Below are 18565 nucleotides of genomic sequence, written 5' to 3' on the forward strand. Positions count from 1 at the left end.
TTGCAGCGACCATGAGATGGTCGAATTCAAGATCCTCAGGACAGTGAGAAGAGCATGCAGCAAGCTCACTGCCCTGGACTTCAAGACAGCAGACTTTGGCCTCTTCAGGAGCCTGCTTAGTAAGGTTCCATGGGACACAGCCCTAGAGGGCAGGGGGGCCCAAGACTGTTGGTTGTTATTCAAGGATCACCTACTACAAGCTCAGGAGTGTTGCATCCCAACTAGAAGGAAGTGCAGCAGGAGGGCCAGGAGACCTCCTTGGATGGATAAGGAGCTGCTCAGGAAAATTCAAAGGAAAAAAGAGGCTTATAGAAGGTGGAAGCAGGGACAGGCAGCCTGGGAAGAATACAGGGATGTTGTCTGGAAAGCTAGGGACCAGGTGAGGAAAGCTAAGGCCCAGTTAGAATTGAACTTGGCTAGGGATGTTAAGGAGAGCAGGAAGGGATTCTATAGGTACGTAGTGAATAAAAGACAGAATAGGGACAACGTAGGCCCCCTCCGGAAGATATCTGGAGAACTGGCTACCAGGGATTTGGAAAAGGCTGAGGTTCTGAATGACTTCTTTGCCTCGGTCTTCACCGGCAAAGGCTCTGACTGCACCACCCAAGTCTTGGAAGGCAGACGCAGGGACTGTAAAGAGTGAAGACCCTAGGCCCACTGTAGGAGAGGATCTGGTTCGAGATCATCTTAAAAACCTAAACGTACACAAGTCCATGGGACCTGATGAAATCCATCCGCGGGTCCTGAAGGAGCTGGCAAATGAAGTTGCTAAGCCACTGGCCATCATATTTGAGAAATCATGGCAGTCAGGTGAAGTTCCTGACGACTGGAAAAAGGGCAATATAACCCCCATTTTTAAGAAGGGGAAAATGGATGACCCGGGGAATTACAGACCAGTCAGTCTCACCTCTGTGCCTGGCAAACTCTTGGAGCAGATTCTCCTGGAAGGCATGCTAAGGCGCATGAAAAACAAGGAAGTGGTTGGTGACAGCCAGCATGGCTTCACTAAGGGGAAATCCTGCCTGACCAATTTGGTGGCCTTCTATGATGGGGCTACGAAACTGATGGACAGGGGCAGAGCAGTTGACGTCATCTACTTGCACTTGTGCAAAGCGTTCGACACTGTCCCACACGACATCCTTGTCTCTAAATTGGAGAGACATCAATTTGACGGGTGGACCACTCGGTGGATAAAGAACTGGCTGGATGGCCGCACGCAAAGAGTTGTGGTCAATGGCTCCACGTCCAGCTGGAGATTGAGTGGTGCCCCTAAGGGATCGGTGTTGGGACCGGTCTTGTTCAACATCTTTGTCAGTGACATGGACAGTGGGATTGAATGCACCCTCAGCAAGTTTGCCAAGGACACCAAGCTGTGTGGTTCTGTTGATATGCTGGAGGGAAGGAATGCATCCAGAGGGACCTTGACATGCTTGTGAGGTGGGCTGATGCCAACCTTATGAAGTTTAACCATGCCAAGTGCCAGGTCCTACACCTGGGTTGGAGCAATCCCAGGCACAGGTACAGGTTGGGCAGAGAAGAGATTCAGAGCAGCCCTGCGGAGAAGGACTTGGGGGTGCTGGTCGATGAGAAAGTGAACATGAGCCGGCTGCAGTGTGCGCTTACAGCGCAGAAAGCCAACTGTATCCTGGGCTGCATCAAGAGGAGCGTGACCAGCAGGTCGAAGGAGGTGATCCTGCCCCTCTACTCTGCTCTCGTGAGACCTCACTTGGAGCATTGTGTGCAGTTCTGGTGTCCTCAACATAAAAAGGACATGGAACTATTGGAACAAGTCCAGAAGAGGGCCATGAGGATGATCAGGGGCTGGAGCACCTCCTGTATGAAGATAGGCTGAGAAAGTTGGGGCTGTTCAGCCTGGAGAAGAGAAGGCTGCGTGGAGACCTCACAGCAGCCTTCCAGTATCTGAAGGGGGCCTACAAGGATGCTGGGGAGGGACTCTTCATCAGGGACTGTAGTGACAGGACAAGGGGTAACGGGTTCAAACTTAAACAGGGGAAGTTTAGATTGGATCTAAGGAAGAAATTCTTTACTGTGAGGGTGGTGAGGCACTGGAATGGGTTGCCCAGGGAGGTTGTGAATACTCCATCCTTGGCGGTGTTCAAGGCCAGGTTGGACAGAGCCTTGGGTGGCATGGTTTAGTGTGGGGTGTCCCTGCCCATGGCAGGAGGGTTGGAACTAGATGATCTTAAGGTCCTTTCCAACCCTAACTATTCTATGATTGTTTCTTCCTTCCTTCAGAAAGCTCTTACAAACAACATCAACCATTTCCAAAGTCATAGGCACAGAACAGCATTTCTGACTGCACACTAATGAATATTCCTGTAATTCAGGAAAAAAAAATTAAAATTACTTAGCTGATTCTCTTCAGACTTTTACCTGCTGTTTATGCACTTAATTTAAGCTTTTTCTTGAGACTTCTAGAACAGGAGAAACATGAACACCTTCAGACAGTTTGCCAACTGCATGGTTGTTGAGCAGTGAACACTGTTATGCTTTCCACATCTCACTGTTTCTACACTCCTGTACACATGCATACAGGGTACTTCCTATATGGAACTTCTCATATTCTCTAAGGAAATAAGTTCTTTTAAACAGGTGAAAGCGCTGCAGCTGTCAACACCTAAGAAATATTTGATTTCTTCTACCATATTCTCAGGATTTATTTCATTTTCATGTTCACTACACAGCTAGACACATGACTGGGTCAGGTCATGTGTTCTATTCAATGCATTTTCCGTCCTTTTATATCTCCTTTTCTAGCAGCTCAAGCTGACCTGTCTTTCTCTTAGGAACAGTGCATCTAAAGTAAGCAGAATACCTAACATTTGCTACTGCGTAACAGTTAAGTGTCATGAATTTGGGGAATTTTCTTACCAGAGATACAGAATCCTTCTGTATTTTGCTCTGTTACCAGCTCTTTTCTTCGAAAGTCTTTGACAGCCTAGAATGCTATTTTTAAAAGCATGAATAAGGATGATGGCTCACTGATGGCCAGAGAAGTTGGGGTCTCTGCTTCACAGCTGTATGTTTGAACACATCGTCTTCAAACTTGCTCCTACTCAAGTATAATTGAGTGTATAATTCACTATCAGTACAAGTTAAGTATATAAAGAGCCAGCGAATACAATGACTTTTAGTGGCATAAGGAGTCCAGGTCGTCAGCAAGGGTACTCGCTTATCTTTAAGACCGAATTACCTAACTGTGATTGTCAAGTATTGGACTGCAGCCAACTGATACCTCCCTCACAAATGCCTAAATCCCTCATTTTAATTGATTATTGAAGCAATAACTGAGGGTTTGGGTTTTTGCTCTGTCCCTACTCCTATGCCAATACAGTACTTGGGAAGTCTTTCCATGAACTCAATTGCTTTACAGAATATGGCTGCCTCCATCTATTTTATTTCATTTTGCTTTAGGCAGCTCCATTCATGGCAAATTATTAAGTGTTTTTACGAACCACCCTAAAAGCACGTAATTAACCTGGTTTTCCCTTCCTCCCAATTTTACTTCTCATTTTGACAGCACACTTCTTGAAAATTTTAGTAATTAAACACTAATTTACAATTAATCCCATTAACTTCATATAGTAACACAACCTATCTAGACAGTTTACTACTGATTAATGTATCACGTGAGCTGATGCAGTATCACAGGCTTCACAAGTTAGTCAAAACAGAAGCCAAACAAACCAACCCAAACAAAGCAGCCCACCTAAACCACTCTATGTCATTCTCAAAACCAACTTAAATCTAAATACTCGTATTACATTTCAACAGCTAGAACACTACAGTCATTAGCCAGACATGACAATTCACTAGTGAAAAACCAACCAGTCAAAAGTCAAGCAAATCTAACATAACTTCTAGTTTTTCTAACATTTTTCTAACATAACTTCTAGCTTTGCCTCACTTCAGTATCATATGCATACAGCTCTTGCATCCTCTTCCATTCCTATTTATTTTGAAGAACATTTTTCACATATTCAGAGTATACTTTTAATACAGTTTAATGGCTATCCTGATCCTTTTATTTTAATTGAGGAGGGCCATCTTATAAGCATCTTTTTATAATAAAAAAACCCTATAGAAAATAAAATTTAAACAACTTTATCATTTGTTTACAGGCATTTTGGCCAACAAGTTCTCTTAATCTTCTAAGACAATTCAAATTTGCTACAGGAAAAACATAATTTTTCTTTAATAAAAATTACTAATTAAAAATCCCTCAAAATGTGACTTAAACATTATACCAGCAATTCAACCTGTTTTATTCTTAACTCTCCACTTTAAAAAATAGGAAAATAATAGGCCAATCTATGTTTCGTTAGCACAGATTTTTTTTTCCCAAGACGAATATAAAACTAAAATTGTCTCTCAGATAATTTTCATACGTTTTCTCAATACCCCCACTCTGCTGGCTTTCCTTTCTGATTTGTAATTTGATTATGTTCTTTTACTGGATAAAACTTTGAGGATTTATATAGTCCTTTTTCATAGTACAACAGAGATCCGTGCTTGGCTCTCTTCGCTATGTATTAAATGGAATGACCACAAAAACCACAGATCACCTGGACAGTTTGGGCATCTCAATTTCCAATGTACTTTACAGTATACAGAAACATGACTATACAACAGATAACCCCGGGGCAATCTCAGTTTGAAACAGCCTTGTAGTTGAATGAACCCTGGCTTTTTTACAGTGCCCCTTTAAAACCAGAAGCTCACAAATATTTCTGTGCAGTAACAAAGAGGAGGCATACGTAATACTGATTTTACTGAGTCAAAGACATAGTATATGTTTAGAATGATGCTGGTTTTCCAACTGTAACCATCTTCTCAGGGTCCCCAACAGCTCCATGAGAACTTTTAAAAGTAAGTAGGTCTGAATAAATTGCATGAGTTTTAGAACAGCTGGCCAAAGCTTGCTCCAAGTAGCCAAGAAGTCTTACAACTGAGGAAGTTCCAGAAGATATTCCTGTGACAATACTAAAAGAAGGGTAAACAAAATGGACCTATCACATCTCCTTTCTCAAAAGGCATAAATCCAGTTCAAGAACTGGAGAATTCAAGTGAGATGTAATTAATGATGATCACTACAAGTTTTACGAAAAATGCAGCTTGTCAAAATAGGCAAAGCATTTGTCTGAGTTTTGAATGCTGTTATATTTGGGAAATGAAGCAATACAAAGAAAGTATTAGTTAACTTAGTTACATTAGCCTCCAGATGCAGTTATAAACAGGAAATTGTCACTGGGAAGATATGTTTCTAATGTATTCCAGCAGGGTTTATTTTTTAAGCATGACATTACTGAACAATGACCAGGAGGAAAATAATCACGGATAAAATCTGCAGGCAGAAAAAAACTAGAGGAAAAATGAGGAGAAAAGTAACTCATGAACTGAAATCTAAAACCATTACAGAGGAAGCTTGCACACCATGAAGGCTGATGGAGGGGCAAATAACAGAGAGAATACCTCACCAGCCAGAACACCACAGATTGCCTGTATTGCAAACAAACCACCTCTGTTGCAATACCAATTTTGCAAATCATACATATGGAACAAACTTGTTTTCTTGGAAAACTACCCTGTGAGGATGAAATTAAGAAAGTCTTGATGTCATGGTAGGCTTTCTGCTAACTGGACCTTTTCACGAAACTACAGTTGGGAAGATTAATGCAATCCTTGGATATTTCAAAAGCATCCTTAAGACGATAACAATGGCTGCACTGCATTGGCTGCTTGTGAGAATTGACTCAAACTTTATGTTCTGAGGTTTTTAAATGCAGAAGGATGTTGACAAATTGGAGAAAAACTACAGAATATTTACAAAGTGTTAGCAGAGGACTGGAAGCCCATTTTATAAGAAACTCCGTCAAATCAAAACCAAGCTAACGGAGAAAGAAAAACACGTAAAAATCTCTTCAACAGAGGCATCCAGAAAGACAAATGAACTTTTTAATTTAAGGTTTACTAGGATACAGTAACTGAAAAGTACACCTAGATAGATATAGAAAATCAGGTGCAGTTACTTTCTTTATGCTTTTCCTGCCCACTCACTGTTCTGTGTAATAACAGGTAACATAGAGATACTGATCAGTAATTTCTTTTGTACCTGACCTTCTCATGAGAATGCCAAGTTCAGCTACCTCCCAGACTTGTGCAGGGTACGAACAGCAAATCCTAAACTTAGTCAGGTATCAGCCAATTTGCTTCCTTTTTCTTCTATTTTTTTCTACTACTTCTACCTGAACAGAATGTGAGGGACCTCTGGACAGAGGAGATTTACATGCATTTTCTTCCCCTTTCAGCACACATTTGAAACAAAGTAATACTTGTAGCTTGCACAGTAACAAGATTATTTAAGAGGGTAAAAATCTGCAGCCTCCCATTGGCATCAAAATGGACAATGATATAAAATTATAATGAATCACAACATGGCTTGGGAAGAGATGAAGTGCCAAATTCTTAAGCTGTTAGTTTATACATATATTGCTCTCAGGCAAGACACACAGATTTGTCCCAATAATAATGTGAGCAGCTCTGGGAATGGGCTAGCTTTTATTTAATTAACATCGTATTTCTCTTGAATGTTTTAGGGAAAGCAACAAATACAAATAAAGCTATTTCCTATTGGTTAGTTTAGCTTATTTTTTTTTTCTAATAATAAAAGAAAAAACTTCCATATTCCTTGTCTTTTACTACAGTAGCAGGAAAAATTGCATACTTAAGACTCTTACTAGAATTGTATTTGAAATGCTTGTGCATTAAGTCTTTGCAAAGCACAATCAGAGGATTAATCAACAAAAATAACATGAAGAAAAAAGGTATCACACTTTAAAAACAGCCAACGGCTTTAGTTAAAGAAATAACGGCTAAACAAATTATAACAAAATCTATTTAAGAGATGCCAAGCTAAACTATTTGTTTCTATCTTAATATTTACACCTCACTGCACAATTCAAGAGTTTATAAAAAAACCTTGAAACATCAAAAGCAGATGTTTCTGTGATTTGGGTGCTAATCTTCAGTCCAGGGAACAGCGTTTCAATGCCTCATTTTACGCAGGCTTCCAGGGAGACTACAGACACTGCACTTCATGTGGACACCTTAAAAATATCTGTTTGAGGGCAACACAGTTGTCTAAACTGAGACACAGCTTTATATCTGGCTTTGAGAAGATGCTTTCCCTCTTTTCTCATAACTACATTCATTATAAGGAAAGATCCCTGAAAAACAACAAAAGGCCCTATTTCTTTTGCTGTGACTGTGTCACCTTTTTGGTCATATTATGGTCTAAACCCTCATGCACATTTTATGTTGGTATAATGAAATTATGACTTCTGGAAAATAGCTGGCAAAAGAGAAGGATGAAGAGGCCACAGATATGCAAACCTGAACCTCTCAGCTGGATAGGGAGAAAGCCATCTCAGAAATCCATTTCTGTGGAACATGCGGTATTTTATTTTCCGAAGATGTCTGGTGAGCTTGTTTGGGTTTTTTTGTTTGTTTGGGGTTTTTTGGGGGTATTTTTTTGGGGGGAGGTGTTTGTTGTTTTGTTTGGTTGTGTGGGATTTTGGGGATTTCTTGCGGGTTTTGGTGGATTCTTTTTTATGTTTGGGTGGTTTTGTTTGTGGTTTGTTGGACTGGTCTTTGGTTTTGGTTGCTTTTTTTGAGGGAGAGGTTCAACAGGTATTCTCTTCAACTCTTTTCATTTGATGTGCTCTGGTCTTCAGGCTGTCCCTGACTGGTCCTAGACCACACATTCTGCTTTCTCCAGCACTTCAAAAGAGAACAGCCATGGCTGCAAGGCTTGTCTGGAAACATCTTCATCCCAATATTACAAGATTTTCTGTACTCCACCTTCCTCTGTCCTTTCAACAACAAGTGAAACTCAGCTTTGACACAAAAGGCAGCTTAGAATGATATCCATTATAGACTATTATAGCCACAGAACAATATCCACTGATGGCCCATTAAGGGCAGCAGCAGGACAGCATCACAGCCTGCATGGAGGTGCACTCTTCACTTTCTGTATCCTTATCCAAGGGGTTGAATAAGAATATTTCAAGTGGCTTCACAGTGATTAACTCTATTTACATTATCTTTGGTTATCTCTATTTACAGAAAAAAAAAAAAGAGGAGAAAAGGAGACTGATGCCCCAAAATTTAGGTGAGCGAGCGGCTGCATGGTACTTTGTTACTGGCTTGGTTTAAACCACAACATCCCTAACACCCCTCCACACTAGCTTCTTATTAGGGTGTGTTTTCTTATATGCTGCCCTTTGCATCTGTTATGCTGACCTTTTCACCTGGTTTTGCCCCTGGCAACCCCTTGAGCACTTTTTCAGAAGGACCAAATTAATTCCTACGTTCTGATTTAGCAGTTACATCCTTCATTAATCAAGGAAAGTAAACATTCCACTTTATAAAGTGTGATTTGACAACATATGCACATGTGAATAACGTACGCATGTTCTGATAGTTCTGATACACCTTGGTATCATTTTCCTTAGTTTTTATTTCACTTTATAAATTAGTCAGAGTAGAAAAAAAACTGCTTGTAATGAATTATGAGAACAGTTGACCTTATCTTAAAAATAAAAATAAACACTTTAAAACATACGTGTCCAACCATCTTCTTTCTCCTGCAGTACAGCTCCAAGAAATTTGAAAACAGGAGGAGAAATCCTAACTAAAAAAACCCCACTAGATAACTCTGTAGAAAAATTAAATATAGATGTCCAAAAAATCCCTCTATATTCGAATTGCAACTGACCCAGCAAAATTGTTGTGTTGAGAAAACGAAGTAGTAGTATTTCAGATAGAACAAGTACATTGAAGCATCAAGAAAAATTTCCTTCAAGTTATTGTATTTTACTGTAGAACATCAGCTCCACCTGCTGGTAAAAGTAAGTCCACAGGATGGATGAAAAGTTCATAGATGCTACAGTTTTGCACAAACCTACGTTTACCAAACGTCTCCGTGCTGTTAAGAAGTTAAGAGCTTTTGATTTAAAAGAAGTGAAGAGTTGTGTATCAAATGTCTCTTCTGACAAAGTTTGATGACAAGATGGCTTAAGAAAAATAGTTTACTGTGACAGTATTTCATGGTCTATAATCACTGTAAGCACATGACTTCAAAAGGTTATTTGTGCAAGGCACGCCTCTCATAAAAATAGCTCCAAATATTAAGAAAGTCAGCTGCCTTTCTGCTAGCTATTTATTTTCATTAAAAACAAATTATGATTAACAACACTGTGATTCAAACCAAATCCATTAAAAAAAACCCCAACAAAACAATATAGCATCACAAGCTACACATCTCAAAAACTCCTACTCCAAAAACCACTATATATGTTTTCTTTCGATATAAGACATTAGTTTTCAAGCTGTTTTCACTGGTTTCAAATTTTTAGTTCACATTTTCTGAAAACAAGCCACAAATGTGTGGTTCACAATAAAACCCAGTACCTCTAGGCTTCTCTTCAAAGAATCCAGATGCGCAACACAAGTCAATGTTGAAAAGAGTATTCAATTAATTGAGGATTGTTTCAAACGTAAAACCTCTTTATTGCTTTCTGAATTCTGTTCCAAGATTTTTCAAGTCTTTCCAAAAATTGCCTTTAATTACTTTGTGAGTTTTCCAATAAACCTGTGATTATGTAAGATCCCATGTAATACTTGAAATCTAAGCTCCCAACTTCCAAGCTTGATGAAAGTAGTGTAATTCTGGCAGCAACAATTCAGACACATATCTCTCCAAGGAGGATTATTTAGGGAACGTGTAAAAAGTTAGAAGAGGTATCTGCATATTCCAATGGCACAACAAGTATATACCAAAAATTTCTACTTTTATGTTATAGTGCTAGGCTGGCAACTGTTGTTTGCATGTCCTGTCCCCTCCCCCAATACAAATAAGCCAGAATAGTTCTGCCTCTTCCTATACTTAACAGAACAGTTACTTGAAATATTTTTTGGACTTGCTTTCAAAGCAAACTATTTCAAGGTACCAAATCATAAAAGCCAACCCACCAAAATCCTCCAGTGATCAGCGAGAGCTCAGGTTAGTCTGGCGTTTCCCCAGTTAGAAAGAGACACTTAGCTGCTGCTTTACTTGGGAGGAGTGTGATAAAACATCATAAAAATAGAATCAAAACTTCTCCATAGCAGGATATTATCTTAACAGATTTCTGCACGGAATTAACTTTGCTCAGGGTAATAGAATCGTATAAACACAAAACATCTAAACAACAGGCTTCACTCCAGTATCAGCCATAAACTGTATGAGATTCACACAAAACCATACATTTTTTTTCCACTGGTAGCATGCTGCAATTGTTAAAAAAGGGTCATACTTACATTAGCTTAAAACACTTGAAAACAACTAGGCAATAATATCTCTGATGAAGTGCAGAAGAGTAAATATTTTTGGCATAAAATGGTCTAAGAATTGACTAACCAAATCTCAAGGCACCTGTACTACGTCGGTAGAGTGAAAACAACGGCAAAGAACTTATGTTTCAATACCTGAGCAAAAGTACTAACCAATCCTGTAAAGATGGCTTTTCTAAGGCAAACTTCAGTCTTAAAAGCTGAGCTGTGAACAGTGTTTCATGACTTCTCTCTTCCTTTATTATAGTAATAACACAGAATCAAACTTTTGTGTATTGATTCCCAAATTTTTCTGTCCATTTCCAAGGAACTTGTGTTTAAATGAATAACAAAAACCCCACAAGAAGTTATAGAAAGTACAAAAATAGGCAGAACAATTTTTATGTCTAAATATTACGTCTAAATAATGCTCCAATAGCTGTAAACAGCTAAGCATGAAACAATGCAATTCCACAGCAATGTGAGCTAGCAGGCAAATGAAATCAGCATTCCCTACCACAACTCATAGCATTTGTAGAGCTTTAAGTGTATGAGCTCTTGCTCAAACAGTCAAGTTAAAGCCATGTTACCAGTTAGCAACCCTCAACAAGTCATTTTGCTAGGATACTTTTGAGTATGCTGCTGAGTCCCACATTGCCCAAGGACACATAACCAAGAAGAAATTTTAAATGTCTGGTTTTCTCAGCCATCTATGTGTACCAGCACATAGATGGTGTTTGTGCACACAGACCATTTCCAACACAACACAAAGACCTAAAAGACAAGGCAGCAATGCCCCTTGGCTTGTTTTAAGTCCTATTCTCTCACTACAGCTTTATTTCCAGACATCTCCAATTATCACAGCTGGAGGGTGAACGACATTCATGCCAGTGTCACATACATCCCTCTCCAGTCTAACAGTTAGTCTATGTGGATCAGACGTGTTAGTTTAAGGTGAAAAGCAGTCAGGGACAGCCAGTACTCACAGAGCTATCACAGCCCACTTATGGCATGGTCTAACATTCTTACTCCTGTTCTCTGCCATGAACAGCTTACCTTAAGTGGGAGGGTACTCTATGTTTTGCAGCAAGACGCAACTCACCCAACTGGGGCTCATAGAAAGCAACACACAGCCCAGAGAAATGCAGGTCAGGCATTGCCGATGTCATTAGGAAGAGTTCATTTTCTTAAATTCTCTGGCAAACTGTTTGGAGTGCCATCATGAGAGGTACTCAATAGCCACAAAGTGAGGATGGCAGCTAAAATAAATTGTTGCTACCTAAGTTTGCATTGATGAAGCCCTAAAGTTTCCAAAGAACAAGCATTATGCATTAAAGTATATAAACTTTGTATTATAAATAGTTGCATAATTTAGAACTACATATTTGTACAGAAGAACACCAAATAATACAGACATAGGTGCCTACACACTGATGAAGAGATTACTAGAAGCAACTGCTTCTAGAACCAATGAATATACCTAAAACCACAAAGTGTCTTATCTCTGAAAACAGGCTAAGAATACATTGCATTTATATCTTATTAAAAATTCCTTCTTACCTTTAATTTTCTAACAGCATCTCTTACAACTTCAGTGCCTTTGGGCTGCTCCACTTCCGTACTGCCAAGAAACTGAGAAGATTATAATTTGTGAGTAATAAATTATGTCTTGAAAGGCCTAATTAACTGAAGTAATCTTAATTTCCAAATAATATTTTGGGAAGACAACTGTTTCAATACTTGATGAATAACAAATATTCATATAGCTATTTCTAATCAAGAGAATAACAAGAATTAAATTTTAATTAGGCAAATACAAGAATTATCAAAAGCAGCTTTTAAAATACATTTTATCTTTCTTCTCTGCAAGTCTGTAAATTAGAGGTTAAGTACCTTTTCCCACTAGGAAATTATCATTTCGGTAATATAATCTCTTTTAGAGAACAGTGAAACAATGCAAAAAAAACCCCTATGTAAGATACCTCTCATGAATCAACATGAGCCAATGGTTTGGACTATGTTACTAAAACTTTCATACAGTGATGCAAAATAAATTAAGAATGCCTGATTTTGCTCTCCAAGCTGCTCGGTACAGTTATTTCATAGATTTAAAGGAACTGAGTTCCAATCATACATAAAAACAAGGCTTATGCTCAAAGAATTTCTATTAAAGGCCAAATCTTTACCAAGCAAGATCGTAATGAAAACAAAACATACACCTGTTATTACAGAAAGCATGATACTTCAAAAGGACCTTACAATTTATTTGCACGCTGAAATGCCTTTACATTCTTCCGTACTGTTTTCCTTGCCTTCCATTGAACTGTTATAAAAGTATAATAATTCTGCCCAAAATGCATCTATGTAATAATTATATTGAATTGCCTGATTTTCATATTGAGGCACAGTTGATTTAAGTCACACCATGTACTTGTACATGCTAAAATAATGTTATCAAGAAATAACAACCCCCTTTTTTTTTGTCTAAAGTACACAATTTTCTGTGTAGCATGACACACAGAGGTATGTATAATTTTTAAGACTTAGCAGTTTCAAAAGGAACTTAAATTTGCCAAGCTACAGATAACTTTCAACATAGTATCTCTGAAGTTTAAAATTTTATTAAAACTTCAAAACATGTTTACGCTAGTCAATGTCCTCAAGCTTTACTTCTGTGAAGAAACCAGTAAGTCTCATTAGATACGTGCTACTGACTCAAATATGATGTGCCATCTTGAATACAACAGTGTGTAAATCAAAAGACCATGGACATCTGCTGACTATATTCTCTGTAACAGTTCTCCAGCTAAGAGACCAAGGTTTTGTAGTAACAAAGCAGAAACCTCAATTATTGATTTCATAGAATCATAGAATAGTTAGGGTTGGAAAGGACCTTAAGATCATCTAGTTCCAACCCCCCTGCCATGGGCAGGGACACCTCACACTAAACCATACCACCCAAGGCTCTGTCCAACCTGGCTTTGAACACTGCCAGGGATGGAGCATTCACAACCTCCCTGGGCAACCCATTCCAGTGCCTCACCACCCTCACAGTAAAGAATTTCTTCCTTAGATCCAATCTAAACTTCCCCTGTTTAAGTTTGACCCCGTTACCCCTTGTCCTGTCACTACAGTCCCTAATGAAGAGTCCCTCCCCAGCATCCTTGTAGGCCCCCTTCAGATACTGGAAGGCTGCTATGAGGTCTCCACGCAGCCTTCTCTTCTCCAGGCTGAACAGCCCCAACTTTCTCAGCCTGTCTTCATACGGGAGGTACTCCAGTCCCCTGATCATCCTCGTGGCCTCCTCTGGACTTGTTCCAACAGTTCCATGTCTTTTTTATGTTGAGGACACCAGAATGGTACACAATACTCCAAGTGAGGTCTCACAATGTCTTTCATTGTCTAACATCTCCAATGACTTTAAATAGAGGGTGTGTTCTTCATTGGGAAAGTGACACTTGCACACAGAAAAAGAAGAATAATTTTTGGACATTATGGATACTACATGTGACAGAGACAGAAAGGGAAATGAGAAAAAGGTAACCACAAGTTTAAATGGACAAGAAAGCAGATAATGTCAGATGATGATCTAAGAGGAATGCTGATAATACCAGATATCTGTACACAAGATACTTACACACCACACACCTGACACAACACAAGAAGCAGAAGTAGAACTGCTGTAAAGTTTGTGAGCAGGACAGGGCACACTATATACAGTACAGGAATCCTTCATAACCACAGGAACTAAGAGCTGCAAGTGTGGACAAGGCTCAAGGAGCAGAAAGCACAGGGCACTGCTGCCCATAGTGAAGCGGAAGACAGCCGAGCTACTAACTCACATTACTGCCTTAGAAAATGTAAGCACCATATTAAGCTTTTGCCACAGCTGCAGAATCTGCAAATGTCACTAAATTTTTAAGAAATGTTCTCAAATCCATTTCTGGTCATGGAAGAGAGGGAGAAGTAAGACATCTTCACTAGAAAGATAAATTGCTGAAAGCATAGCTTTAAATGATTGACAATACCTGAAGAAACATATTAACTGGGTTTGCTCAACAAGTTATACAAGAAATAAACAACCAAGATCTGAGATATGTGGAAACACCATAGAATTATAACATCACAACAGGCATTGTATCATTATCTATGGAACATAACTTAACCAACCAGAATTCCAACAGTCATACGCAATAGGCTGTCTTCCAGATGAGTATCTGTTTTGACATTAAGCGTCACTATTGAAATTCTTATTGCTCTTGACAGTTTTGAACTTGATGTGGAGTTAAGAGCTTATGCATAATAAACTGTTCAGCATAGGAAAATGTAGTAAGATGCATTTAATCCAGAATTATGAAGCTTAAGTGTTAATATCAATCAGACTGGGCCATAGGTTACGTTGTTTGCATCTGATATCTATTTGCATCTCTGTTAACTGCAGTTGTTTGGCTTTTTTTTGTTGTTGTTGTTGTTGGTTTCTTTTTTTTTTATTTGGGTAAGCTAAAACTTTAGTTATTACCTGCTTAGAGATTTCATTCCCAACTTTCATAAGCTTTTTCATTTTAATCTTTTTTTTTTCTTTTTTTGTAAGAGAGTAATAAAGAGAAAAGCAGCAATAAAGAGCAAATATTCTGAATATTTGTATTAATTAGACTGATGTAATTGGGAGGGAAATATTAACAGAACTTCAAATCAAGACAAGTTATTTCTAATTACAACACAACGATGACTATGTAATATAGGTTTAACATACACCTGATATATTAACTGAAGGCTTTTTAACTGCTTGCTTTTTCTGCTCTGTACCTTTTCTGTGTCATTTGTCCTATCCTCATATTTTGCTTAATGTTAAGCACCAATTATGATGGCATTACTCGTAATAGTTAAGCTAAGCAAACACATACGTATTTGCAAAGCTGAGACTTCAGAAGACAAATGCAATGTGTCGAAGTCCTCTGTGTTTATGTAATCCCTAACACAACGGATTGCGCTGCCACCTCTGGGATTTCCTAAGTAACTAACAACTAATTCGCCATCCTCATGAAACGGGGAGATGGCCATGTCATTATCCTCTTTACAGCAGATTTTTCTCAACAGACCTTACACAAACACAGAGAACAAATATTTGTTATATCAGGAGTTCAGTACAGCTGTGGCATGAATGGTATAAATATTCATCATGGAAGAGTTTCTGCAACAGCAACTGCAAAGCAAAACTGGTAAATATTAGATTTCCTTTTTCAAGATCAGGCTCATTTAGAAAGCAATGCTGATGCAGAATTCTAGATGGGAACTTGAAAAGTCAGTGACTACTCTGACCACCTCCAGGATCTCTTCTGCAGCTATGAACCTCCTGCAGACCTGGCTGTTGAGCAGAGCCAAGCTAAGACTACTCCTACACATAGCTGCAGAACAGCAAAACAGAAAATGATGTAGCAGTTCCCCTCAGATCATTCACTATTAAACCTATATGCAAATTAATAAAAGCATTGCATTTTTAAGTGTTCATTAACATCCAATATGTAATACAGGTGAAAAATGTTTATATATATGATTGTTACATGTATTTACTGTTTGCAACTAGTAAGAGTTATTCTTGAATGTGGTGTACATAATGCATGATAAGCCAATTCCAACAAAAATGATCAGTAAGTTAGGCATGCCACTAGACTCACCTTTTAAAATGTTTATATATTGTTGAGTGCTAATGACAAGTTCACCATAATCATACTGCGTTTCAGTTAGATACTCTAAGAAGTTTCAAGAGCATGACATTCAATATTTTGTTTAACATAAAGCAAGCTAAGGCAGTCTTTTTCCTATATGAATTACTACACATTTTTCATTGCAGTCTTTCATTCTTCCAAACATATTCCCTACAAAATTCATAAAAGGTTATTTTCCTAATATATTACTTATTCTGATCTCACTTGCAGCTGTCTTATCAGAAAAAAAAACTTTTATGAGGTCAATGAATCTTATCAGTGAAAACAATTTAACTGTTCCTTTAAAGTACATTAAGGGTTGCTCTTTCCTCACTGATGTCTGCCATTAAGAAAGTGAGCTGTTGACCAGCCATATACGAGACAAACATCTCAGATCAAACTGTTTATAATTCAATATTAGCAGACAACCAGATGTGCTCACTCCATGTGCAAAGATTTGCAAGATAGTGCAGCTGCGGAGAATGAACAGACACTATTTCAACATACCAAAATCAACAGAAGTTTTATCATTGTGAACTGGGAGAATAATTCAGCGCTGAATTACTCTTCCAGTAATGGCCAGGGGGGCTGTCTTGCACAACAAACTAGCATGCAGACCTTTTGTGGGGAATGTATCTTCCCTCAGAATGTAGTTGAAATGAAAATTTTCCTACTTATTTAAATTGTGCAAGACATGTTTTGGTTCAATTCCATACTGAAATAATAAAAAATGCTTTTATAGTTGTACTTTGGCTGGAGAAACTGTTAAAAGAAAACGTAGGTCTTTCTTTGCCTTTATTTTGCTGGCTTAATTAAAAGTCAATTTCAAATGTAAGGTGTTTCAGGCATTCCGAATCCTTTACAATTCTGACAAGTCTACTGCTGTTATCACGTGCTCAATAGTTGCAAGTAAGGTCAGGTGAATTAAGGTTAACAGTTCACTTTTTTCCTTGCCGTAGCAAGATGCCTTCCAGTAATTCTACCCTGTCTGCTTACATTTCAGTCCTCAACATTCCACTTTTTTACATGCGAAGCATATCCAGATGCTTTTCTTCAAAACTCAGGGGAAGTACAAAAGCTTATCCATCTTTTGGAAAGTTACTTTTATCAGAGTCAAAGAGAATCATTAAATCTAGAACTTGACTAAGAAAGAGTTTTAGGTGACTTTTTGAATAGTTAATGTAGGCTTCCACTCTTCCAGTAGAGAGCAGTGTAGGATATTTCAAAACTAAAACAATATATTTTCTTTTGTCATCACATTTCAATCTTTAAAAAAACTGTCTTTCACAGTGCCACGCTTCTTTATTACTCTGAAATCCCTGAACATTAAAAGTTCCCTTGTATGCAGATTTAAACACAATTATATGAAAAAAGTACTTACCCAACTCATACAATAAAGAAAGGAAAAAAGCAATACAAAATTACTGGATACCTGCTGCTAGAATTTGACAGATTAGCTCCTTCTACAGCAGAAATTGAAGGATGTTGATTTACTGATGAAAGGAAGACAACTGAATCCACATTCTAATAACATCAGAATAACAGTATATAATAGAAAATGAGAACAAAAGAGACATGGGACCAGTTTTGAAGCTATGAAGAAAACAGATGAACAAATGTCTATGCAGTTTTTACTCAACCTTGCATATGTGAGTCTTCGCTGCCAACTAAGCAGCGTAAATACCCACCTCTTTCTGTTTTGGATTCCTTCTCCTTCCCCACCCCACAATGCAGTTCCCCACTCGCAACAGCTTCCATGGTTTTGCCAGAGTACATAAATGTTTGGATTTTTCCTTTTTGCGGAGCACTTCTCAACAGCAACACCTTAAAAAACAACTGCCTCTCCTAGGCATGACTGCTGCTCAAATGAGAGCAGAAATCAAACTCACCACGTGGGAGGACAAGACAGAAAAGTGCCACAGACATCAGCACATTCCGTGGATATCCCCTGCTCATCTGATATGTCATGTTCCACACAAACAGTGACTCTAACACAGGAAAACAATTCTGTGCCTTTTTCTAAGGGACTGTTCAAGTACTATTTGCAATAAAGGAAGGAATGCATAATTAAAAAGAGAGGAAAAAAACCCAAGAAAGGTCTTCTAACAGAAATCTTACGGAAATCAAATATTATCAGGTATTTCATCCATCAGTAGAATTAAGCCAAATTCATGAGGGAAACACAGGGGGGTGAAGATATTTACAGTAATTAAGATATAAAGAAAGAAAAATCTATTTAATAAGCTACTGAAAATACGGAGGGTGGGTGAGAAGAGCATTAGAGAAAGGACTGTAAAATAATTAGGCAATGGTTAACTGAAGAATCTTCCAGATGCAGTAAAAACCACTGTGCTTGACTTCAATCAACCTCTCAACAAGCCACACTGGTTTAATTTGTATTTTCTTCTATTCTCTAGAAGTGCAGTGACTTAAGAATTCTTCATTATCAGTCATGTAAACAATCATCT

General features: G+C 38.3%; 1 protein-coding gene across 1 annotated transcript in view; it reads right to left on the reverse strand.

The window, feature by feature from the left end:
* The window catches only part of GULP1 (GULP PTB domain containing engulfment adaptor 1), a gene marked incomplete at both ends in the record, with an annotated part of 83422 nt that overhangs the window by 34381 nt on the left and 30476 nt on the right, over window positions 1-18565 (reverse strand). Inside the window, one exon of the mRNA XM_080622053.1 lies at window positions 11953-12024. Within this exon, the coding sequence (XP_080478179.1) occupies window positions 11953-12024 (72 nt within the window). The remainder of the gene's footprint in view (window positions 1-11952; window positions 12025-18565) is intronic.

This window comes from Psittacula echo (assembly GCF_963264785.1).
Source record: "Psittacula echo genome assembly, chromosome: 6".
Taxonomy (NCBI): domain Eukaryota; kingdom Metazoa; phylum Chordata; class Aves; order Psittaciformes; family Psittacidae; genus Psittacula; species Psittacula echo.